Genomic DNA, 26,680 nt, shown 5'->3' with positions numbered 1-26,680 from the left:
AGCTCAATTTAAAACAAAGACCCAAAACTTCCCAACAGTTAGAACTGTCTACAGATTGAGGAAACTCACTTTGAAAGTAGTTAAGTTCTCACCACTGGAAGTGGTAAAAGCAGAGGTGAATGGATTTCTGTAAAAAAGTGATCTTTGTGTATATTAAAATTTGGCTATAGCCTTAGAGAAGGCATTGGCAAACTGTATTTTGTGTGGCATGGTAGCTAAGTTTGTTTTTTACATTTTAAAGGCTTGTAAAAATAAATGAAAGTAGAAGAATATATGGCAGATCTTATGTGGTCTGCAAAGCCTAAACTATCTGACCCATTAAAGGAAAGGTTTGCCAACTCTGCCTTACATCCAACCTTCCTAAAATTTGCCTTCTATTCCTAGAAAATAAAGGGCTGTGTGAGAACCAAGGAAAATTGTCATTTCTAGGGACGTAAGTGGCTAAAACATTCCATGTTTCCATGGGAGACAGTTTTCTAGCAATGTAGTACTCTGCCCTGAATAGTATGGCAATTCAAAGGAAAATGGAATCAGCATTAGCAGTCTTAGATATCCTTGAATCTTGTCCAGGAGAATTGATTTTGACTGACTAGATGTGCCTCCTCCAATAACATCTGTTTCAGATCTTTAATTTTCTGTACATTTGTGTAAATATAGAATAATACACAATACATTATTCTGAATAATCAAAAGTCAATTATTTGGCTTTGGACTATGTTTCTGATCTTCATCATCTTTAAACCTATCTCCCACCTCTGCTGTCCTGTCAGAAGCTTTGAGTGCTAATAGTTGTGAAAGGAAAGAGAAAAAAATAGTGGCAATCAAAAGTGGATGATTTAATCGTTTATATGCAAATTATTCTCATTTTTTAAATCCTTCAGGTAATCTAGTAATTGAGAGTAAACCAGCTCCTGGTTATACCCCTAATGTTGTAGTTGGGCAAGTTCCTCCAGGGACAAACCACATTAGTAAAACCCCTGGACAGATTAACTTAGCGCAGCTTCGACTCCAGCACATGCAACAGCAAGTATACGCACAGAAACATCAGCAGTTACAACAGATGAGGATGCAGCAGCCGCCTGCACCCGTATCCACAGCAACGACCACGACACAGCAGCACCCTCGACAAGCAGCCCCACAGATGTTACAGCAACAGGTGAGTATTAGAGCATGGCACGATTGATAAAAATGATGAAAGCCTCAAGACTGCACTCCGTCCTATTGGGATGAATTGCACATTTCAAAGTGACTAGCAGAGACAAAGCTCAGAGGTCAGAGTTTAAATATTTGCTCTGGGTTTGGCAGGGGCCTGGGGGAGATGTGACAAAGGGCATTAAAGAACTATTTAACATGGGATATGAAACTAACTCATGGTACTATAGAAGAGCAAAAGTTTTTATCCCTCCATTCCAGGTATTTTTTGTTTTCACGTGTGATTTGGGGCCAGAAAGCCAGATATTTTTTTTACCTAAGATCAGATACATTCCTTAGGCATTTATTCAAACTATTCCCATCCGTGTATCTCTTTTGATCTCCCCTCCCCCATCCAAATCAAAACCACTAGTCCAGGTTTGGATAAGTTAATGTTGATAGGCTTTACACACACACACACACACACACACACACACACACACACACACACACACACACACACAGCAGAAGGGATTGGGGCTAGAGTTGGGGAGAATGACTTACGCTTCATACTTTATGCCATTCTGTCCTGTCGATTTTTACCATAACATTTTATCATTGAAAGATAAATTTATAAAAAATATTATTAAGCAAATGCAATGCCTACCTTTTGTAGCCTCCAAGATTGATCAGTGTGCAAACAATGCAAAGAAGCAACATGAACTGTGGAGCTTTCCAAGCCCATCAGATGAGATTGGCCCAGAACGCCGCCCGGATACCAGGGATACCCAGGCACAGCGGCCCTCAGTATTCCATGATGCAGCCACACCTCCAAAGACAAGTATGCCTAGAGTTACATTTGTAAGAATCATACAATTTTAAAATTAAAAGACATAGTTTTTCTTAAGCAGGTGGGGGCTCGGGGTTGGCCATTGATACCTTTGAAAATTTGATTAATGCTGTGTATCTTCTTGTTCTCTCAAATTACACATACACATGAATTCAATTTTAACAGCTTCTTTAATGGCATTATACCCATTATATACTATGGGTTAAGAACCTCTGGTCTCGTCCAGCCAATTCATTTTACAGAAGTAAAAAACAAAGGTGCTTTTTATTTATCCACAATCACAAGAGGTAACGGTAAAGTCAAGATTAGAACCTTAGTTTCCTGAAATTGTTTCTCTGTTCTTTTCATGTGGTAGTGTGAACTTGATCTGTAAAAAGGACTTTGAAAACAGTAGAGCTGTGCTATATAATTTATTTATTTGGGTATAGCTTCTCCCTGCTTGTTTTTCTTTTTAGGATATAGATAATGCCTGCTATGAAAAATAAGTGTATTTTAAAACATGTTTTCTGATTTTTGCCTGAATAGTAGGTTATAGTTGAATAGGAGTTAGGACTATAAAATCAGGCTACTTTTACATATGATCTCTAGTTATAAAATAATAAAGTTCATTGTGGAACTGTTATAGTGATATTTTTCAAAGCATGCTTTAATAACCCTCAGAATGAGTATGAGGTCCTTGTCAAAAATAGATTCTGAACCATAGCCATTGAGTCCAAATTTCTAGGAGGAGAGTACTCAGAAATAGTAAACTTTTACTAACTCTCAGATCAGTTTGCATACTAAACTTGGATAAATAGTCCCAGTGCAGTGGTTCTTCAACTTTTATACGCAAGTACCTTTGGAAAGACTTTTGAAAAATAGGCACTCCCTCACATTTAAGACTGACATTTAAAAGTTCTATTATAGGGGCACCTACGTGGCTCAGTTGATTAAGTGTCCGACTTTAGCTCAGGTCATGATCTCATGGTTCGTGAGTTCGAGCCCCACTTTAGGCTCTGTGCTGACAGCTCACAGCCTGGAGCCTGCTTTGGATTCTGTGTCTCCCTCTCTCTCTGCCCCTTCCCTGCTTGTACTCTGTCTCTCAAAAATAAATAAAACATTAAAAATTAAAAAAACAATAAAGGTTCTATTATAAATTTAAGTTTCAATGATTGCCAAGGACATATTTTCTGGCATATTGTAATTACTGACATCATAAAATCAAACCGTTTCATCATTCTTATAAACTAATCCAGTGGAATCCCAAATACTATAGCAAGCTCTTTTTTGGAAGTCCAAACTTTATTGTCTCTTTTATGCTTGGACCTGAATTTCTCTTCTACTTCGTCTATAGAATTTTATCTTTATATACTTATGTTTGATGGGTATATAGATCAGTCAGTTGCAGTTTTCTGTGGGAAAAATGTCTATCTTAATTTAAAAATTCTTGTATTTCCAGTGACAGTAAGACTATTATTAAGCTTAAAAATATTATTTTGGACCAAATTTTCATTATAGTAATTTCTGTACAATTATACATAAATATACTTATATGGTTTAAGAATATTAGGAAACATAAAAAATAAAATTCTTCTGGGTACACATTTCTTTATGAAACAGATGGAGCCTTTTCCTTTTTCCTGTTCATTTGTGTGTGTGTGTGTGTGTGTGTGTGTGTGTGTGTGTGTGTGTGTGTATTTATTTATTTTAATGTTTATTTAATTTTTGAGAGAGAGAGAGACAGTGCCAGCAGGGGAGGGGCAGAGAGAGAGAGGGAGAGAGAGAATCCCAAGCAGGCTCCATGCTGTCAGCACAGAGCCCAGTGTGGGGCTCAATCCCATGAGCTGCGAGATCATGACGTGAGCTGAACCAAAATCAAGAGTTAGGTGCTTAACTGACTGAGCCACCCAGGTGCCTTATATATATTTGTGTATGTTAATTGTTAGAGTTAGAATTCAGCATCAGTTTTTATTACTGTTTTTTCTTGTTTCTGTTTTCTTATGATGCTTGGGAACCTGTTTACAAAAACATGTATCTGGGAATTAAAGTAATTTTTTCATTTTCCTGAATTGTTTGAACTTTTGCAGATTATAAACTAAAACTTAGAATGAGCTATGAATACTACTTTATGCATCTTTATCAGTTGACAGTTTCTTCATGTCTTTTGTTTTTGTTTGTTGATCATCTTATATCAGAACCCACTCAGAGATTTATTAACTCAGGTTTTTGAGGTGGGCACTTTGTCATCAGCTGAACACTTGTATCTTTGCTTGTCTCAGAGTATTTTCTGCCCCAGGGTAGTGTGTTAGATAGGATTTGAAATGGGTCAGAGGTGTGCTGTTTTAGGGGAGAGGGAGAAGTGCAATTATAGAAGGAGAGGAGAACCTGTAGACTGGCACATTCCTAGGGAAATTGGGTTTTCTTTAGAAAAAAAGTACATATGAAGGTTGAAGATCTGGACATTAGTTTCCATAAAAGTGTTCACATAGCCATGTACCCAAAAGCCCACAAATATTACCAGGGAGCAACTACACCCTTTGGAAGAGTGCAGAAGCTGCAGAATCATCAGACTTTAAGGCCCCTACAGAAATAAGTGAATGTTAGAATTTTCAGTGTTTAAAATTTCTAATTATTTATTTGTATATGTATAATTTGTTTCCCAAGGATTTTCATCTATATTTATCTTAAATGATCCTAACAGTCGCTTACAATGAGACAGGTGAGGTGTTACTCACATTTCTAAATTACTGAGATTATGTGATTTGCCTAGAGTCACAGATTATTACAATCAGGAATTGATGTCATATTTCCTTTTGTACATTCATTTTTTCCTACCGTATCAGTTATATAATAGACAACTATCCAATTGTTTTTATTTTTAAAAAGACGGAAGAGTCAAAGAGGAATATAAATAGAACAGTGACTTTCCCGGCCTGATGTTTAAAAACTTTGGGGGCTTCTAGATCATCTATTTATGTACATCTTTGTTTGTAATAATGCCATGTCACCAGGCTGGCAGGTTGAAAATAATGGCAAATCTGCTTTCCCTAAAAAGTAGACAAAAATGAGTAGGAAAACAAAAAGGCTAAGTTTGAGTTATTGTTACTTTTTTTGTATAAGTTGGAGAAGGCTTTTCCCCCCAGTTTTATTAATAATTGATGTACATCACGATAAATTTTAGGCTTACAGCATAATGGTTGATTTACATAGATTGTGAAATGATTACAATAGGTTCTGCTGATATCCATGATGTTATATAGATACAATAAAAAGAAAAGAAAGGAAGAAAATTCTTTTCCTCCTTGTAATAAGAACTCTTAGGATTTACTTTTTTTTTTTTAATGTTTATTTTTGAGAGAGAGAGACACACACACAGTCGAGCAGGGGAGGGGCAGAGAGATGGAGATACAGAATTAGGATTTACTTCTGTTCTATATATTTAAAACTATGGTCATACTGTATGTTACATCCCTGTTACTTGTTATCTTATTACTGGAAGTTTGTACCTTTTGCCTTTTGACCACCTGCCATTCCCTCTTCTTCCACCCTCCACCTCTAGAAACCACAAGTCTGAACTCATTTTATATGAATTTGTTTTTGTTTTAAGATTCCACATATAAATGAGATCATACAGTGTTTGTTTTTCTCTGTCTTATTTCACTTAGTATAATACCTTCAAGGTCCATCCATGCTGTGGCAAATGACAGAATTGTCTCATTTTTTATGGCTGAATAATACTGCATTCTAGACACACACATACACATTTTAGATACATACATACATACAACTTCTTTGTTCATTCATCAATGCATGGACACTTAGGTTGCTTCTGTGGCTTGGCTATTGTAAGATAAGGCTTCCTTCTTTGTTCTTAGTCACAGGTATCAAACACTTGTATATCCTTCCTAAACTAAAACTTCTTGTAAAGGTGTAGTTCACATTAGGGTATCCTGGCAGGTCAAGTAATGATAACATCTTTTTTCCTAACAGCACTCAAACCCAGGGCATGCTGGACCCTTTCCTGTTGTGTCGGTGCACAACACTACAATCAATCCAACCAGCCCTACTACAGCTACGATGGCAAATGCAAATCGAGGTCCCACCAGCCCGTCTGTTACAGCAATAGAGCTAATCCCCTCAGTTACCAATCCTGAAAACCTTCCATCGCTGCCAGATATTCCACCCATACAGGTTTGTATTTAAGTTGAATGACAGATTTAAAAGCTGTTAATTAGGAAGCATTCTTTCTTTTAAATTTAGGAACAACATTTTTTGAAATTTCCAAAGAGTAGAGTATTAACTATTTGATTTTGAAGTTATGTGTGGTAAAAAAAGATAATAAAAATTATGTGTGCTGAAACTAGCATGCCTCAATATTTTGAAGTTCTAAGATATCAGTTTTGTTAATCTTTCTGCCACCTGCCAACAGACAAACCTTATGTTAGACAAAGCACTCCTGCTGTGAGCTTGGATCCAGAGAGGACACCAGGACCCCAAATGTGGTCACATCTTTGCCATTCTTCTGTTTGGTTCAAAAGGGATGAGGTACCCCTTGCGCAAACAGAGTGGACTGAGAAAGAAAGTGGTTGCAAGGCCTAGGTATCAAGCACTTGTGGAGAGGAGCAGGAGGCATCCTGAGAGAGGCAGTGATGGTGAAGAGTAGAAGGGCCTCTGAGGCATCTGTCCCTTTCACCTGTAATATTTTCCTGAAGAAACATATCTTTCAGTGCCTTATGAAATTTCATTAATTCATTTGAATTAAAAGCCTTTTATTAAACTTTTTTAGTGCAACGTACAAGCTTTATTTAACATAGGCAACAAAGGCAAACAGCCACTTATATTAAAGGGAAAACAGACTAGAAGAGATTTTATCTTAAACACCTTAGAGAGGCGCCTGCGCCTGGCTGGCTCAGTCAGTGGAGCATGCGACTCTTTTTTGCTTTTAAATAATATTTATTTATTTGTTTGTTTATTTATTTATTTATTGAGAGAGAGAGCGCGCGTGCGCACGCGAGCGAGCAGGGGAGGTGCAGGAAGAATCCCAAGCAGGCTCCGCACGGTCAGCACAGAGCCTGACTTGGGGCTCATACTCATGAGCCGTGAGATCATGGCCTGAACTGAAACCAAGAGTCGGATGCTTAACCGACTACTGAGCCACCCAGGTGCCCCAAGCGTGCAACTCTTTGATCTTGGAGTTGTTAATTTAAGCCCCACATTGGTTGTAGAGATTACTTTAAAAAAAAAAAAAAAAAAAAAAGAGCCATCATATAATAACTTACTTACAGTTGCACTTAACTGAGCTCTGTTGTAGTGAAGAATACAGCTCATGCACCGTTATGGATGAATGATTTGTACGTTTTCAAGTACTCACTGAATACTACCTCACATATGTATACATTAAATTTGAAAAAGGTGTAATTAATGATCCCCAGATATACTTCATTTTTGTTGATATTTTGGAAGAGGTTATTTAAGAGAAGAATATGTGATTCTGGCTCATGAATCATGTGATGAACCCAGCCTGGACTCTGTTGGACACCAGGTCTCCTCCACTGGTCTTCAGACATCAGATGGGTTTTAGATACTGGTTAGGAAAGTTCTCTGGGTAACATGATACGCTGGTACTCGTAGTGCTTGTTGAAATACTTGTTCAAGTTGATAGATCTGCTTGTGGGCTTCCTGAGGGTGGGTGGGAGCAATGAGGCACCAAGAGTGGGCTCAGCAGACTGCATGTCCCCATTAAGCCAAGGCAACGACTTGACAAAAACATTTTATTTATACATTCTGTGTAACCTTTGAAGGTTATATATACTGAGTCGTCCTCTCCTGCATTGTGCAAGTTACTCAGAGTCAGGTGTTACCATGGGAGCAAGGAACAGTGTAATTACTAAGATACTAAGACCCTAGATTGCATTTTAATATTTTTATGGGTTTTATGGATTTTATAAGAGTTTTAAAGGATGTTTCTTTAACTTCAAATTGTTTCACAATCACTAACACATTGTGAATTCTCTTAATCTTATTGCTTCCTAAATATTAGGAGAGGTCTTTTTTGGCTGAGTGAATGTTAGTTGTATTGGTGCTGAGAGGACTGGACGATACAGAATGGGAAATTTGGGAATGTGTCTGCAAAAAAGTAAAATTTCTGAGTCATAAACTTAGAGTTTGCAAAGCACTTTCACAAGCAGTATTGTCAGTTTAATATGTGAAGTCCTCTTGTCATAATGGCACCCATATTTTATGGATGAGAGTAAGAGGGATTAGTGACTAGTACATGGAAAAATTTTAATTCAAAGCTCACGCTCCTAATTATAAGGCTGGTTCTCTCCCTGCTCTCCATAGAGAGATAGTAGGGAGATAGTTTGTGATTATAGGCCTGGAAAGGTATAGTACTGAGAGGCTTTGGGCAACCAGAGAGAGGTATGTACAGTGTTAAAAGAATCATTAAGCTCAACACTTAGCATATGCTAAAGTCCTTGGGGATTTAGAATAAAAAGATTAATAAGACTTGGTTCCAGGTCTTAAACTTTGAAGAGGAAGAGGAAGTTTGCCAATGTCTTACTTAACGATAGTTTGCTAGGGCTATTCTGATCTTGGTTTGGTGCTTTCTGACAGAGACTAGATGGAGGAAGTGTAGATGTTCCACAGCTTTGAAAAGCTTGGCAACATATTAGACTTTCCTTTTCATCACCTACTTTTTATTTTTATTTATTCATTTATTTTTAATTTTTATTTTTTTTAGTGTTTATTTTAATTTTTTTATTCTTTATTTTTGAGAGTGAGACAGAGTGTGAGTGGGGGAGGAACAGAGAGAAAGGGAGATACAGAATCTGAAGTGGGATCCACTGTCAGCACAGGGCCTGATGCGGGGCTTGAACTCATGAACTGCAGGATCATGACCTGAGCCGAAGTCGGACACTTAACCGACTGAGCCACCCAGGCACCCCTGTGTTTGTTTATTTTTGAGAGCGAGAGAACAGAGCATGAGTGGGGTAGGGTAGGAGCAGAGAGAAAGGGCACACAGAGTCCTAAGCAGGCTTCAGGCTCGGAGCTGTCAGCACAGAGTCCACTGTGGGGCTCGAACCCATGAACTGCAAGATAATGATCTGAGGCAAAGTTGGACGCTTAACTGACTGAGCCACCCAGGAGTCTCTCATCACCTACTTTTTAAAATTGAGATACAATTCACATACAAGAAAATCCAGTTTTTAAAAATGTACAGGACAGTAATTTTTAGTATATGCACAAGATTGTGAACCATCACCACTACTTGCAGGACATTTTTATCACACCAAAAGATACTATCCGTTGGCAATCACTCTCCATTTCCCTCTTATCCAGTCCCTGGAAACCACTAATTTGCTTTCTGTTTCTATGGATTTGCCTATTCTAGACATTTTATATGAGTGCAATTCTACAATATATGGCCTTTTGTGTTGGGCTGCTTTCATTTAGCATGTTTTCCAGGTCCATCCATGTTGTAGCATTTATCAGTACTTAATTCCTATTTATGGCTGAGTATTCCATTGTATGGATAGTCCACATTTGTTCATGGGTTCTTCAGTTGATGGACATTAGGTTGTCCACTTTGTGGTTGTAGAAATAATATAGCTATAGAAATATTTGTACAAGTTTTTGTGTGAATATGGGTGATTGGTTCTCTGTCGCAAATTTCTAGTAGTGGAATTGCAGTGTCATGTATTCTGTGTGTAAGTTATTGAGGAACTGCCCAACTATTTTCTACAATGGATGCATCATTTTACGTTCCCATCCAACAGTGCGTGAGGACTTCAGGTTTTACACATTCTTGCCAACACTTGTTACTGTCACATTTTTTTTTTAACTTTAAAAAAAAATGTTTATTTTTGAGAAAGAGAGCATGTGTGCACACGTGGGAATAGGGTCAGAGAGAGAAGAGAGAGAGAATCCCAAGGAGGCTGTGCACTGTCAGCACAAAGCCTGATGCGCGGCCCATCTCACAAACCATGAGATCATGACCTGACCCAAAATCAAGAGTCAGATGCTTAACTGTCTGAGCTACCCAGGTGTCCTTGTCACCTACTTTTAAAAGTAATTAGAGGTGGTTACCACAAAAACACAAATAAGAAGTAGGTAACCGTATGAACCAAGTGTAGAAAGAAAAAGGAAACCTGTCATCTCTTGAAGGGAGCTTATTATCTCTTACTTTCTCTCCTATCCTGTAGTTTCCATGGTATAATAAGAAGAAACCTAGGGGAGACTACACAGGAAGTAGATAACTATGCAGTGTAAATCAGTAGTATTAACTGTGCAGTGTAAATCAGCAGTGAATTCAAAGTAATTTGTGGATATATGTTAATAGTAGTCATGATAGCCATTCAATATGGAGTAGAAGTTGATCTAAATAGAATTCTTTCAACCTGAATTATATTTTATTTTGCTCTGCTGTCCATCTCCAGCATATTGATAGTGCATATTTGTAATTTAGACTTTGAGGTGATAATACATGATGAACCTGCATACTTTTTGAGTACATAAATGAATATTAGATTCTGTTTAGAATAGCATATAATTAATGGTATAATCTCATGATTTATTAAATTCTTTATAATTTTTCATATTTGGTGTACTTAGTAACTATCTGGGAACTATATTGGATATTATGAAGTCTTGGGAAAACTGTATTTCTGATATTCATATGTAAACTTAAATGTTACTGACTATTCATTTCTGTACTGTGCTGCTAGCACTGACTAAATGAATCCATCTTTTCTTCCCATTTTTACCAATCTGATAGGTAAAAAGGCATTGTTGATTTCATTTATGTTTCTTTTATTTGTGTGCTTAGTTGTGGTTCACTGATAATTTGTATTTCTTCTTTGGATTGCCTTTTTCCTTTTTTTTTTAATTTCTTTTATTAAAAAATTTCTTTTTAATGTTTATTTTTGTGAGAGAGAGGGAGAGACAGAGCTTGAGCGGGGGAGGGGCAGAGAGAGAGGGAGACACAGGATCCGAAGTAGGCTCAGGGCTCTGAGCTGTCAGCACACAGCCCGACTTGGGGCTCGAACTCACGAACTGTGAGATCATGACCTGAGCCGAAGTCAGTCGCCTAACCAACTGAGCCACCCAGGCGCCTCCTGTCTTTTCCTTTTTAATTCATGGAAGTTATTTATATAGCACATGTTCCATGCAGTTATTCAAGGATACTCAAAAACCATTGATTTAATGAATAAATGAATTAATGTTTTTCCATACTTACAACTTTATTAATGCATGTCGCCTGAAACCTGGGGGTGAATGCTTCAACTAGCATTTCCCTGTTGGGGGCTGTAGTGACGTCATAGAGGCCATTTTATGTACTTCCAGTTTGCCTCTTCCTAATCTGTCCCCTCTTCTAGCCTTAGGCCTGTCTTGCCAGAAGTATAAATTACAGGTGGGTGAGTATAGAAGGAGTGGGAGTAAAGGTTATAGGTAACCTGAGACTTTCATATCTGTTTTGAATCATCCCCCACCCCCTCCATTATGTTCAGGTGTGACATTGTTCACTTTCCATCTGTGGCCCATATTAGGAGCTCCCCCCTCGTCCAAAATACTCCACTTAACTAGTTGCAGCTAAATATTCTCCTGCAGGTATGGCTTACAAGTGAATCCATGGCCAGCAGCCGTGACCACTGGGCAGTTAATACCCCTAATGGCCCCCCCAGTGAGCCCTCTGCTTGCGATCACCCTTTATGTTTCTCGCCTTTAGCGAGAAAGGTGTGTACTTTTTAGGAATCCTCCCTTGCCTGTGATATGTTGGGAAATGCTTATTTGGTTTTTCTGTCAATCCAGTTCTACTTTGTTTTATTTCTATAATTTTCTTCAAAGTTTCTATGTCGTTGGCATCCTTTCCTGTCACCGTGAAAATCAGTACAATTTTGAGAGGAAAGGAGAGCAAGAAGTAAATGTATGTGTTCAGTTTTCTGAACATTTGCATAAAAGGTATCTTGCCTCCAGTGGGAGAGATTAAAAGAGGCAAGTGTGGGCACAAGTAGACCAAAAAAGCAAGAAGATTGGCAGTTATTTAAGAATAGTTTGACCACCTCTTATGGCATAGTATACAGTTTTTATTAAGGTAGTTTTCATAGTTAAATAGTATTTACTGTTTCTTACGTAAATAATTTCTATTTTGTCATCACAGTTCTTCAGTATAGTTGGGAGTTTTGTTTTTTTTTTTTTTCCAACGTTTATTTATTTTTGGGACAGAGAGAGACAGAGCATGAACGGGGGAGGGGCAGAGAGAGAGGGAGACACAGAATCGGAAACAGGCTCCAGGCTCTGAGCCATCAGCCCAGAGCCTGACGCGGGGCTCGAACTCACGAACCGCGAGATTGTGACCTGGCTGAAGTCGGACGCTTAACTGACTGCGCCACCCAGGGGCCCCAGTTGGGAGGTTTTAAAGAGAGGAAATTGATATGTAAGTTGTCCAGTCATCCGGCTTTAACCTGCTGTCTTGTCTGAGTGAGAAAAAGGCTCAGTTCTCCTGTGGACTGCCCCCTTTTTTGGTGTAATAAGGGGCTTTATGCCCTAGGCTAAGGGTTTTCTTTTGAATCTAAAATATTTTTAAAACTTTAAAATTAGGTATTGACTTGATTAAATTTCTATTCAGGTGAGTGATTCCAGCAGGACTATGAATGTTGAAATAAAGAGAGGAAGACGGGACAAGAATACTGATAGAGTACTTTGTCAACTTTGAGAAAAGGCAGAAGAGTCAGATGATCAGAGCTATTTTCATAGTAGAACATAAGGATTTAGTAGATTATTGTGTTCTCTCTTGAGCTGCCGGGTACTTGTTGAATAATACTAATTATAGCTTTGTTCACACAAACTTTAAACCATTGTGGGTCCTCAGGAGAAGCAACAAGGAAACAACAATTACGCCAAGTTTGATACAATAATCTGTTAGTAAATTGTGAACATAAAGGATTATACTAATGAAATTAATAGTTTCTCCTCTGCTTTAATCAAAGCAAATTTCTCATTTCATTCTTTTTCTTTAGTTGGAAGATGCTGGTTCAAGTAGTTTAGATAATCTACTAAGTAGATACATCTCAGGCAGTCACCTACCCCCACAGCCTACAAGCACCATGAATCCCTCCCCAGGACCTTCTGCCCTGTCTCCAGGATCATCAGGTAAGCCATCAGAGGCCCTGCCTCATTTCTTTAACACTGTAAAAAGCTATCTGTCATTATAGTTGACCTTTGAAAACAGGTTTGAACTGCACGGGTCCACTTAATATGTGGAGTTTTTTCAGTGAATGCAGTACTATAAATGTATTTTCTCTTCCTTATGATTTTTTTTTTTTAATCTTTATTTATTTTTGAGAGAGTGAGAGAGAGAGTGAGAGCAGGGGAGAAACAGAGAGAGAGGGAGACACAGAATCCGAAGCAGGCTCCAGGCTCTGAGCTGTCAGCACAGAGCCCAACATGGGGCTCGAACCCATGAACCGTGAGATCATGACCTGAGTCGGACACTTAACCGACTGAGCCACCCAGGCGCCCCCCCCTTATGATTTTCTTGATAGCATCTTTTCTCTAGCTTACTTTATTGTGAGAAAACAGAATATAATATATGTAACATGCAAAATACGTGTTGACTGTTTATGTTATTGGTAAGGCTTCTGGTCAGCAGTAGGCTGTTAGTAGTTAAGTTTTTAGGGAGTCAAAAGTTATATGCAATTTTTAACTGCACTGGGTGGGGGGGGCGGTGTCAATGCCTATAACTCTCACATTGTTTTAAGGGTCAGCTGTGTATGTATTAGGATTTTCCAGGAAAACAGAACCAATAAGAGAGGTGTGTGTGTGTGTGTGTGTGTGTGTGTGTGTGTGTGTATGTGTATATGTATGTAGAGGGAGATTTTAAGGAATTGGCTCACATGACTGTAAGGACTAGCAAGCCATTGGGCAGGTTGGCAGGCTGGAGACCCAAGGGAAAGTTGATGTTACAGTCTAGAGTTTGGAGGCAAAATTCCTTCTTCCTCTGGGTACCCTAGTCTTTTCTCTTAGTTCTTCCAGTGATAGGATGAGACCCATCCAAATTGTGGAGGTTGATTTGCTGAGACAGAATCTACTGATTAAAATGTTAATCACATCTAAAAACACCTTTACAGCAACATCTAGACTGGTGTTTGGTCAAACAACAGGGTAGTTATATTCTAGCCAAGTTGACATAAAACTGACCATCATAGTATCATCATATCATATTTTTTTCCCTGATTGCTGTACTTATTTTTCTTCAAATTCTGTTGGTGGTTTTCAACTAAAGTAGTATATACCTGTAACATACACTGTTCAGAACTGTATTCACGTCCTCTGCTGGATTTGTAGATGCAGTTACTTGCCATGTCTTATATTTTATGATACAAATGGTCAGTTGGAGAGTTCTTTGGTTTCATCCTCAATTTAAAACTTGTAAGGTAATGAAAAATGGAAATTAAAGAACAAAACAAGGATTGAGGAAAGGCAAATGAATTTTCAAATTGCAATTTTAAAATAAAAACTTAAATTTATTGGAAACTGTTCACATTGTGACTAATCAAGTCTATGAGGGTACAGATCTCTTCCAAAATCCCAGTTGTTTTATTAACCCTGTTTGTCATGAAGGAATGAATAATTAAAGCAAATCTAAATGGATTGACAGTGCAGAAGTGGTTACAGAGTATATTTTCTTGGTTTAAATTAAACATTATTTCTTACTGAAATAGAAACAGACCACCTCATTATTTCTGGAGTAAAGATAGTTCAAGTTTAAATGTGAGTTTTTCATAAGATGCATCATTAATACAATTTCTGAGTGGTAGAATTTTTAAGGTGTAATATAATTATTCCAGGACTTATAAAGAAGGAGTAACTATCAGGAATCTAAGAAAGATATTTACCAGATGACTTGGAGTTGGATGGTAAATAGCTTTCTCTTGATGTGGTAGTTTTCGTTGATTGGATAGACTTGCTCTGAGGGGAATTCTGAGAATCATGTCTGGGCTCAGCTGACAGAAATTGGTTGAAACATGCCAAGGGTTACACATGCCATCCCTGATTTTGAGGTTAAGGCTAGGCCTGATTTCTAAGAATTGCTAAATTGCATCATAGTAATCTTTAATTCTGTAACTAGTAGGTAGAATTCTGAATATTCTTCCCTGCATTGATAATCATTTTATGTATTATTTTCCAGGTTTATCCAATTCTCACACACCTGTGAGACCCCCTAGTACCTCTAGTACTGGCAGTCGAGGCAGGTGAGTTTTAACATTGTTAGTGGGTTTTTTTTTTCCCTTTTTTATTAAGAAAAATTTTAAACATGTATTTTAATAAGAATATTACGTCGAAATCCTATGCTTATCAGTCAGCTTCACCAATTACCAAGTTATGATCATTTTTATTTCTTCTGTACTCCCATACATTTCCCCCTACTCTGAATTATTTTGAAACAAACCTCAGACATCTTATCATTTTACTTGGACTGTTTCAATGTATATCATTTGAAGAATTTAAAAAATTTATAACCGCACAACAATTGTTGCACCTAAGAAAAATTTATTAGCTAATTCTTTAACATCAGTAGAGATCGAGTTACAGATTTCCCAATTTTTCTCATCCCTTTTTAATAAATGGTTTCTTTAAATTGCATTAAAATAAGCTGTATGTACATTGCCATCCACAGATACGTTGAGGTCAAAATCAGATTGTATGTTGAAGAAACATATTGTTTCTCAAAACAGAGTTTTCCCCACCTTGTCATTTAAATACACTGCTTGCTGTTTTTTCCCCTCTGTATTAATAATTTTGATGAGGAGATTTGGTCAGATTTAGGTTTGATTTGGGGGAAGGCTGGGTTGGAAGAATACTTCATTGGTGGTGTTGAGTACTTCCGTCAGGGCACGTAATGTTTGGTTGATTCTGTTTGGTTGATTCTGTGACAGCAACCATTAATGATCATTGCCTAGCTATTTTTTTTTTTTTTTTTTTTTTACTGGTTGAAAATAATGATATTTTAATTAATGTGTTCTTTCTTTTTGTTTACTGGTGTAATCTATTTCTGTAAAGGAAATTTTTCTGTCATAATAATGAGTTGGTTCCCAGCACCTTCCAACAGTGACCAATGAGATTTTTTATTATTACCTTTATGAACTCATAAATTTCAACATTTTACATGTTCTAAACTATTATAGATGTTATTTTTATTGGGTTAAATTATTCCCTGTTTGGCTGTTTGGCTCCTTAGTCCTTTGGTATAACCCCAGTAGTCTTTGAAAACTTCCTTACTCCTGTTACGAAATGATGTTCCAGGTTTGTCTTATAGATTTCCTGCCTCAGGCCTACTGATCTCCATATCTTTAAGAAATCTTGGTTGTGCTAATAAGGAAATAGTGCTTGGAGACAGTCTTCTGGACATTAGGGGCACTCATTGCTACTTAAATTGTTTCTTATGCCTTTTTGGTGGACAGGTTTAAGAAATGGGGCTGGTGTGTGGGGTGTGTTAACATAAAATAGAATAAATGTTGACTGATTTTTAGTTTGAATAATTTAGTGCAATGTAAGAAAGACTTAAGATACATGAATTACTTTCTTAAATAAACTTTTTAAAACATTTTTTTATTTTGAGAGAGACAGAGATAGCACAAGTGAGGGAGGGGCAGACAGGGAGGGAGGGCCTCCATGGGGCTCTAACTCAAGAATCTGTGAGATCATGACCTGAGCCTAAACCAAGAGTTGGCCGCGTAACCAACAGAGCCACCCAGGTACCCCTGAAGGTTTATCTTATTTGCATGTGTGTGTGTGTGTGTGTGTGTGTGCGCGCGCGCGCATTCTGAAGACGGGTGCTATTAAAATACTTGCTTGACTTTTTAATTATGCTTTAAATAATCAGTACTTTTAGAGGAAAGTACAGATTGAAAAAGGTGTTCATTCTCAGTAGCAGTACGGTCTTACCAGTTTCTTCTCACTTCTCTTGCCAGTGGTTTTTGTGGTTTAGATAGAACCAATTAGTCATATACCTGTCCTCTTAGCCTATCATTTTGTTGATTCAAAAAAGGGTATTCTGGGTTGTTGACTACTTGTTAAACCCTTCTTCCAATTTCCTGCCCTCAAAAGCTAAAATAGAGTTTCCTTTGAGGAGGCTTTATGAACCACTGTTATTAATGCTGTTTTCTATAGATGTTTGGGGGCAGAGAAGAATTGAAAATGCTTTTATTATTATTTTTTAATGTTTTATTTATTTTTGAGAGAGAGCGTGAGCAGGGGAGGGGCAGAGAGAGAGAGGAGGACAGAGGATCCGAAGTGGGCTCTGCACTGACAGACAGCCTGATGTAGGGCTTGAACTTACAAACTGTGACCTGAGCTGAAGTCAGATGCTCAACTGACTCAGCCAACCAGGTGCCCCAAAACTGCTTTTATAAAGAAAAACAGGGGCGCCTGGGTGGCGCAGTCGGTTAAGCGTCCGACTTCAGCCAGGTCATGATCTCGCGGTCCGTGAGTTCGAGCCCCGCGTCGGGCTCTGGCCTGATGGCTCAGAGCCTGGAGCCTGTTTCCGATGCTGTGTCTCCCTCTCTCTCTGCCCCTCCCCCGTTCATGCTCTGTCTCTCTCTGTCCCAAAAATAAATAAACGTTGAAAAAAAAAATTTAAAAAAAATAAAGAAAAACAATCACTGATATTCCATATTAACTAGCCTGGGAAAATTGTTATTTACTAGACTTCTTAAATGATTTAGCATAAGTGTCTGACACCAAAATATGAGGTCTTTTCATAGTTTGATCTATGTTTTTAAAGAATTTGAGGCTAAGCTTATATCATACTTCTCTTACTTGCATTATGAGTATCCTTATCTTCTAGAAATACATTGTCTATCATTTTCACTTTAATGAGCATTACTTTTCATAGAATTGGTTTTATATACATTATACAATCAAACATAGGTGACATTTTTTGTTTTTTATTAGCTGTGGGTCATCAGGAAGAACTGCAGAGAAGACAAGTCTTAGCTTCAAGTCTGATCAAGTAAAGGTCAAGCAGGAACCTGGGACTGAAGATGAAATATGTAGCTTTTCAGGAGCTGTGAAACAGGAAAAGACAGAGGATGGCAGGAGGAGTGCATGCATGGTAAGCTCCCATTGGGGTCCGTCAGGGATCTAAGGAGGCCACTGCACGGGTTCTTCCGTCTCCGCATTTTAGACTCTGCATGTTGTTTAGTTTTGAATATTTATGCTTGTAACCCAAGTTTTTAATCGCAGTGTCTGCTATAATGTGTCACAAAAGATTTAATTGTATTAAGGACTCATTTGAAATGATCTTTTAGTGTGTAATTGGTTAGTATTTTTGCCATGATTCTAAATCGGGTTCTGTATTGTTCTGACTTTATTAATAATCATCTCAGTAGTCACACTGAGTCTCAGGCCACAAAAGATCCTTGACTGTTTTCCTGGATCTGTCAGCTCAGGATTAAGACTGCTGACGTGAAAGAAGTTTAATGATCAAAGAGTTTTGTGATGGGAAGATTGCTTTTGGTTTATGAATTTATTAGCTAGTGTAGAGTTTTTCAGATAGAACATTTTATTAAATGTATAATATAGAATGAAGGAAGGCTACCTCACAAACATACACGCGCCCAAATATTGGTCTTGGCTTTTCTTCCTGCCCAGGCTTAAGTGTCATTTTCTACACAGTTGGCACATAGAAATTTCAAGTAGGAGGATTAGCATATTTATTTAACACAGTATTTGTATATTTAGAGAGCAAAGGGATTTAAAGTTGGCCTTCATCCAATACCTGACTTGGAAAATGCCCCCAGAAAACCGGGTGCAAAAGGGTGGTGAAAGATTTCTTTTACAATTATCAGAATCTTCCAACTTTAGTAAAATGATAAGTAGGCAGAGTAACATTTCTTGGAAGATATGCAACAGAGTCTTATGTGAAAATAGGGTATCAAAGTCAGCTCTTTGTAGGAAAAGTATAATCCTATGCTCTCTTTCCAGTCAATGTGCTTAGCAGCTTAATTAATTTTCTTATTATCCACGTGAACCAGTATTAGAGAGTATTCTATAAAATCATAAATTAACATGCCTAAATAATTTGGGGTTATTTTCATTCTTTTATGTCATAATGCCATTTCCAAATTCATTTTAAATTATGTCAGTGTATATGTGTGTGTATTGCCATGACTTTTAAGTTACACACACATACTGCATACAATAAGGATTAAATGATTCTTTAAGAGGGGCGCCTGGGTGGCTTATTCAGTTGAGCCTCCGGTCTTGATCTCACGGTCATGAGTTCAAGCCCCATGTTGGACTCCACGCTGGACATGAAGCCAACTTAAAAAAAAAAGAAAAAAAAAAAAAGATTCTTCAAGAATTTGTCCTTGTTTTGTTTTAGTTGAGCAGTCCCGAGAGTAGCTTGACACCACCTCTCTCAACCAACCTGCATCTAGAGAGTGAGTTGGATGCATTAGCAAGCCTGGAAAACCATGTGAAAACTGAACCTGCAGATACAAATGAAAGCTGCAAACAGTCAGGGCTCAGCAGCCTTGTTAATGGAAAGTCCCCGATTCGAAGCCTCGTACACAGGTCGGCAAGGATTGGAGGAGATGGCAACAGCAAAGACGATGACCCAAATGAAGACTGGTGTGCTGTCTGCCAAAATGGAGGGGATCTCTTGTGCTGTGAAAAATGTCCAAAGGTCTTTCATCTAACTTGTCATGTTCCAACACTTCTTAGCTTTCCAAGGTACCAGTGAAATACTTGACTTTTTTTTGTTCTTGTTTATATAAGCTGAAAGCTAAAAACCAGAAAGTTCTTCATGCAGATGGGCTTCCTAAGCAATGCACAGTATTTCTGTAAAACAGGGGGCCTGTTACTCCTTTGGTATTACCTTCTAGAGAAACTAACAGCTGAATGGTAAAATGTCCAAGATGTAAATAGTGTGATAAAAAATAGACTGTTTCCTGGCCTTCGGTTTGTACTTGGCATAAGCGAAGTAGATAAAACTCTAAATTATGAGAGGTAGGGGTCTGGGATGTTGGAGAAGTTAGTTGATTTCCTGTTGAAGCTGAATTTTTTAATCTATTGGAATCAGTCTTAACAGGGTCTACCATAATTTCATTTAAGAATACTATTTAGTTAGAGGCAGCTCTATTGGGTCTTTACCCAGAACTTCCTTTTCTAATGTTTGAAAGCTCTCAAAAGGCATTTGAAAGAAAAAACAAGTACTTTGTAAAAACACCTTCAACACCTTGAGTTTTTTAGTTCTGTCTTCCTCTTGACCACAGAAGCAGGTAGTTGGTAGTGCCAGCCCAAAGCATTATGTGCAGATTTCTCAGACTTTTCCTTCTGTCATTTAGCTGGAATGTCTTCCAGTCATGAACTTTGGAATGGAGAGTTACTGAATTCCTTATTTAGAAGAGAAGAACTTGGGATGAAGATAAATAAAGATTGGGGGAAATATGAGCATTATCCTCATACTCTTTGACCCCCCTGGCAGCTCTATATCTGGTTTCAAGCATTAAAACATTCATTGGTGAGCATTCAAGGCAGGCTGGTGTTACTAGCTAACACAGTGGGACAAACGTGCTGGGTTGGGTTACAAAATTTGTGGACTGGTCTTAATTCTGCATTGAACTAATTTAGCTTGCAAGGTTCACAGATTTTCATGGATTAGTTTCATTTAAGTGGTAGAGTGGGGATTCGAAGAGCTCTTTTTCATCCCTTCCAGTTAACAAGTTGTGCTCAAGCCATATTTGTCTCCAGCTGATTTCAGAGACCGCTTTCTCCCTTCCCAAACCTTTACCCCCAGATTTCCTTTTAAGTGACAATAATGTTCTTGAGAAAGCTCAGCTTTTTTTCTGCCTGTAGATACAACATTCACATTTCCTCTCAGATTCCTTAGAAGCAATGATTTTAGTTGAATAAATACTACCTGTTTTGAAAATTTCAACCTTTGGATTAGAAAAGTGGTGGATATGTATAAACAGTGCCGGAATATTTTTCTGAAGAATCTTAATTCTTACCTGAGTCTTAGGAGGTATAGTCATTTGCCAGAGATGTAATAAGGGCCTTCTTTTACTTTGCTCTTTTATAAAAGGAAAGCATTGGCATTTTGGTGTTATAATTAAGTCATTTTATATTTTTCTTCCCTTTGAGTAGTAACATCTACCGGAATGTTAGAATTTTGCCACTGGATGCTTTCTCTCAAAGGCTGATGCTTGGGAAAGAATTGGAACTGTTGGCACAGACCAGTACAATCTCTAGACTTAAAATTTATTTATGGTGGGGGAGAGAAGGGGAGAATTATTGGGAGTGAATCCTTTTGGAATTTATGGTTTGATGGAAATCCTGATGTAAACAAACTATAGACTGAGCAGGTTTTAAAAGGTAAGAGGTACATATACCTATGTGTGCTTGCACTTAGAGAGTTGTATGTGTATTCGTGGCTTTTGACTGGCCATGAAGAAGAAGAATTTTATTTTTGGCATATTTATTACATGCCAAAACAGTATTGGATACCCCAGGAATTCCGTAAACTGTATTCTTTCCTTATTCATGAGTTGGGGTCGTTGTGGGGTAATACTGGGGTTGACAGTCTTATGCTACAGGTACTGATCATCAGCTTTGTGCTAGGAAGAGGTCCTGTTTGAAATGCAGGGATATCAGTTTTATAAAGCTTTCTAGAAAGTAATTAGTTAAAGAAAGACTGGGGAACGTTTTGGGAAGCTTTTATCATACAACTTCCCTTTATGAGGTCTGATAAGAATAGAGAGCCTCTCTTCCCCTCAAAAACCAGAAAGGAAAGAAAACAAGCTGGAGACTTAACTCTGGAGAACTGGTTTCTCTCTAGAGTGGGTTTTGTTAAAATTACATGAACTAATTGCCTGTTTCCCTCTTTAGTGGGGACTGGATATGCACATTTTGCAGAGATATTGGGAAACCAGAAGTTGAATATGATTGTGATAATTTGCAGCATAGTAAGAAGGGGAAAACTGCACAAGGGTTAAGTCCCGTGGACCAAAGGGTAAGTGTCAAATAAGTTGGATATATTATTAGGGATTCTGTAGTTAATGTGGTTGTGCACCTCCAGATTACCTAGGTAATCTATAAAATTTTGTACAAAATATTGTATGTTGCTTTTACGACTCCTTTGCATTTGTATAGTCAGTAGTAAATAAATTACCTTAGTCTTCATCTAAGAACAAAACCACTGTATCTTCGATAAATTCATTTAAAGTAGAACAGATGAAGACAGTTTCAAAACTAAATTGGAAACAAGACAGTTTGCTTCAGTTATGTGTATTTAGTTAGATAAGTCAATAGGTAGGCATATGTGTTCAGCTTATTGTAATAATACTTTGTAGTGATAAAGTTCTTTTACTCAAGAATATCTATCTTATTAGGGGAAAAACTATTTCATGAGTTTTCCTTTCTTTTTTGGGGCCAGAAATGTGAACGTCTTCTGCTTTACCTCTATTGCCATGAATTAAGTATTGAATTCCAGGAGCCAGTTCCTGCTTCGGTGAGTTGTTTACTTTAGGAAATCCTTGGTGAAGAAGCCCAGTGTAAGACTTAAGAATGAGGCTGGGGCGCCTGGGTGGCGCAGTTGGTTAAGCGTCCGACTTCAGCCAGGTCACGATCTCGCGGTCCGGGAGTTCGAGCCCCGCGTCAGGCTCTGGGCTGATGGCTCAGAGCCTGGAGCCTGTTTCCGATTCTGTGTGTCCCTCTCCCTCTGCCCCTCCCCCGTTCATGCTCTGTCTCTCTCTGTCCCAAAAATAAATAAACGTTGAAAAAAAAAATTAAAAAAAAAAAAAAAGAATAAGGGCTCTGGCCCTAAAACTTCTTGTCTCAGGCTTCTTGAATAATTTCCTCAACACTTCCAAGGTTCAAGTTTTCTAATATTATTTCTTACCCCATTTGGATGTTCCAAGGACATATGTGATACCTTTATAGAATGATTTTAGCAAGTACCTGATAATGTTGTAAGTACTAACCTGAAATTTTGAGAGAGCACAAGTGGGAGAGAGGGGCAGAGGGAGAGAGAGTGAATCTTAAGCAGGCTTCATGCTCAGTGCAGAGCCTGACATGGAGTTCAGTCCCACGACCCTGTAATCACAGACCGAGCTAAAATCTAGAGTCGTTCGCTCAACTGACCAAGCCACCCAGGCACCCCCCAGTATGAAAATTTATTAGCACTAAATGGATATGAGACTTGTTAAAATTGCACTTTATTTATTAAAATTTCTGTGTGCTGTCATGAAAACTTAATGAATTTAATTTCCGTGTCCTCTTTTACTTTTAAGATGGACGTAAACGGATATAGGTATGATGGAAAGAATCTTAGATCAAGCGTCAGAAGACTTCTCCCAGTTCTGTCATCAAACTTGGGGGGAAATTACATAATTTTCTGCCTCAACCTTTTTTTTTTTTTTTTTTTTTTAAATTTTTTAGAGAGCGAGCACAAGCAGGGGGAAGGAGAGAGAGAGAGAGAGAGAGAGAGAGAGAGAGAGAGAGAGAGACAGAGACAGAGAGACAGAGACAGAATCTGAAGCAGGCTCCAGGCTCTGAGCGGTCAGCGCAGAGCCTGATGTGGGACTTGAACCCAAGAACCGTGAGATCATGACCTGAGCCAGAGTCAGATGCTTAACTGACTGAACCGCCCTTGCCTCTACTTTTTTAAACATACAGTGGGAATATTGGACTAAATTTCTAAAACTCCAGTTCTGTGATTCTAGGCTCTGTACCTTGGGGAGAAAATAACCTCTGTATATTAGTTTGAATAAAACTATAAAATTGAATCTTTCACAGTGGCTCTTATCTTTTGAAGATAAGCCCTCTTTTATGAACAGTCAAGATTAGGAAGACTGGAAATTTTGCAAGTCAGTGCTCTTTATCTTAAAGGAGACTGTAAGGAATAAAAGCTCTAAAGGAATATCTGGGGTGGTCAGTGCTTCACAAATGGAATGAGAATATGCTACACACATTTTATTTGCTTACCATCTGTTGAATTAAGATATTATTGAATACCAGGTCTGTTATAGAATATTAAATACTAGACTTGTTAACTGGGTAGGCTCAGAAATGAATTTATTATTTAAAAAAATTTTTTTTAGGGTTTTTAAATTTATTTTTGAGAGAGGGAGAGACGGGGAGGGGCAGAGGGAGACACAGAATCCAAAGCAGGCCCCAGGCTCTGAGCTGTCAGCACAGAGCCGCACACGGGTCTCCAGTTCAGGAACTGTGAGATCATGACCTGAGCCAAAGTGGGACACGTAACCAACTGAGCCAGTCAGGTGCCCCTCAGAAATGAATTTTAAGGCACCAAAGACCTAGACACAAGGAAGATATTTTGTGCAAATTGTATTCATCTGATACTAGGACGTTTGTCTTCAAGTTCAGGAACGTTACTGTAGAAAATAACTTTCAAACACTTCTTTTCATGAACTGTTTAAATAGCTTCTCCAAATTCACTTGTTTCCCAAGGATACAAAGTTTTGGCCAAAAGTTGGGGCCAGAACTCTCCCTGGCATGATCACTAAAGGGTTAATAAAATTTTTATTGTGTTATTTACAGTTTTTCTCCTTCTCGTTTTATTGTTCAGAGTTCTTTGTGATAAAGTTATAGCCTCTCAAAGATGTTTAATAATAATCATAATATATTTTGTAATCTTTTTAATTTTCTTTCCTATTTAAAAAAAAACAAAAAACAAACAAAAAAAACCTCTTCAGGTGTCCTAAAATTCTGATGAGCCAGATGTGTCCTTAATAGGAGTTGTTGGCTACCCTTACTGATTGCTTTCTTTCCAAATCTCCTTACTAAAGATAGAGCTTTGGGGCCTTCACTAACCATTAAGACTGCCACATATTCTGAATATGATTTGATTTTTATGATATATGATTGGGGCAAAAGATGTAAAAATACATTCACTGTACCCAAAATTTGCAAGCAGCTGGCTCAATAATTAACATATTTTTCCCCTAAAATCAATAGGCTATGCATTTTAAAATAAAACTGTTTGGCATTTTTGGAGAATCCTCATCTATCCTTATTTATTTGTTTGTTTAGATACCAAACTACTATAAAATTATAAAGAAACCAATGGATTTATCCACCGTGAAAAAGAAGCTTCAGAAAAAACATTCCCAACACTACCAAAACCCAGACGACTTTGTGGCTGATGTCCGTTTGATCTTCAAGAACTGTGAAAGGTTTAATGAAGTATGTTAGCTTCCAAACTATAAAGTCTTGGATTATTAGGTTTTTTTTTGGGGGGGGGGGGCGGGGGGTTGTTTTATTTTATTTTTCCTGGGAAGAGATTTTTCTAATTTGATTCAAAAAATCTTTTTCTGCTGCAATCAGAAGTAAAACTTGGTTGCATCCACAGCTCCAAAGAAGAAAGTTTACTGTGTATAATTAGATAAGTTAAGAATATTAGTGGATATTCCTTTTTGAACAAGTTGAGAATTGAGATATACAAGTATAGAAAGGAATATATACTTATAGTTAAGTGTATTTTATGGGAAATGATTATAAACAGCCTATATTTGGGGTACATTTAGGATGGGCATTTGTACCCAGATTTTATTATTAATGTAGGTTAATAATGTTAATCTATTAGATGTAGAACCCTAAAATCATAAACTCATCTCTGGTGGCTCATCTTGAATTGTAGCCCAGAGTATATAATGTTGAGTTTTCTGATCTCAGCAATATGACTTTCATTAACTTTGGTCATACATTTTTTTGAAGAAACAGATGAACTGTCCTTGAGAAAAACTGTGATATGTGACTCTTTCAAAGAAACTGTTTTGTTTTCTTTGGGAAAAATCAGGTCTCTTATTGTTAAGGAAGATTTTCATTATTCTAGGAGAAAAAAATGGAATTGGATAAGAATCTACAACATCTTTCAAAAGATTATAGAGTATCTTCTTTATTGCTGATGAAATTTGGGTGCCATATGACTATTACTAAAAGTACTTGAATCATTTAAAGTATACTCATAGCTGCCTCTGGAAATATCTAGGTGACCTTTTTAAAATTTGTAAAAAAAAAAAAAAAAAAAAAAATCCCTATAGGTCAAAAGTATAGTATAGCAATATACCACAGAGAGTATAGTAACACCTTACTCGAAGTTGAATTAATACAGTCCTAAGTTTTGTGTCTTTCTAATCAGCTAGATTATTTTCAAGTAAATTGCTTTCGGGAATTGTAGGCAACCCTTTCGAGGAAGAAGATACATTTTATCTGCTTTAGTAATAGTTAAATAATTTATGATTAACAAATTGCCATACAGATAGAATTCTGATAGGTGGTTTGTTGATGGTTTGACAGTTTTTAAAAAGCAACATTTCTTATATTACTTGTTTTTTGGTTTTAATTACATTGATGTATTTGGTCCAGGTCCATTTCAGATTGACTTTATTAATTCTGAATTTGAGACAGTTTTTACGGTTTCACAGTAGCTTTAGCACCAGAACTTTGTAAAGAAAGCAGTTCCATGTTCTGTAGTATTTTAGAAAGCACTTAATCTGGTTATAGCAATTTGTTCCCCCTAGTATGGCTGACTTTCGTCGCCAATCCTATGCAGTTTTATAACTTTAGAAAGGATTATAATTTCCCTTTTTTTTTTTTGACTCTGGTATCCTTTTTAGATGATGAAAGTTGTTCAAGTTTATGCAGAAACACAAGAGATTAATTTGAAGGTAAGCTTTTCAGACCATGCAAACT

The 26,680-nt window shown here is 37.5% G+C and overlaps 1 protein-coding gene and 1 pseudogene across 4 annotated transcripts in view; one reads left to right on the top strand and one right to left on the bottom strand.

Moving 5' to 3' along the window:
* The window catches only part of TRIM33 (tripartite motif containing 33), a 133,154-nt gene that overhangs the window by 101,386 nt on the left and 5,088 nt on the right, over positions 1-26,680 (top strand). Inside the window, exons 9-19 of one of the 4 annotated variants that reach the window (XM_025927989.2) lie at positions 882-1,156; positions 1,808-1,972; positions 5,951-6,151; positions 12,979-13,111; positions 15,150-15,213; positions 17,915-18,074; positions 19,347-19,696; positions 21,854-21,977; positions 22,401-22,475; positions 25,019-25,171; positions 26,605-26,655. In XM_025927989.2, the coding sequence (XP_025783774.2) occupies positions 882-1,156; positions 1,808-1,972; positions 5,951-6,151; positions 12,979-13,111; positions 15,150-15,213; positions 17,915-18,074; positions 19,347-19,696; positions 21,854-21,977; positions 22,401-22,475; positions 25,019-25,171; positions 26,605-26,655 (1,751 nt within the window). Of the gene's footprint in view, positions 1-881; positions 1,157-1,807; positions 1,973-5,950; positions 6,152-12,978; positions 13,112-15,149; positions 15,214-17,914; positions 18,075-19,346; positions 19,697-20,310; positions 20,487-21,853; positions 21,978-22,400; positions 22,476-25,018; positions 25,172-26,604; positions 26,656-26,680 lie in introns of those variants that run through there. The other 3 variants (XM_086717898.1, XM_086717897.1, XR_015255011.1) reach the window with 3 other exon arrangements.
* On the bottom strand, positions 7,400-11,592 carry LOC112872238 (cyclin-dependent kinases regulatory subunit 2 pseudogene; annotated as a pseudogene).

This window comes from Puma concolor, chromosome C1 (genome assembly GCF_028749965.1).
Source record: "Puma concolor isolate L17-30 chromosome C1, mPumCon1.1.hap2, whole genome shotgun sequence".
Classification (NCBI taxonomy): domain Eukaryota; kingdom Metazoa; phylum Chordata; class Mammalia; order Carnivora; family Felidae; genus Puma; species Puma concolor.
Note: the sequence above shows the minus strand (reverse complement) of the source record. Positions and strands in the feature narration are given on the sequence as shown.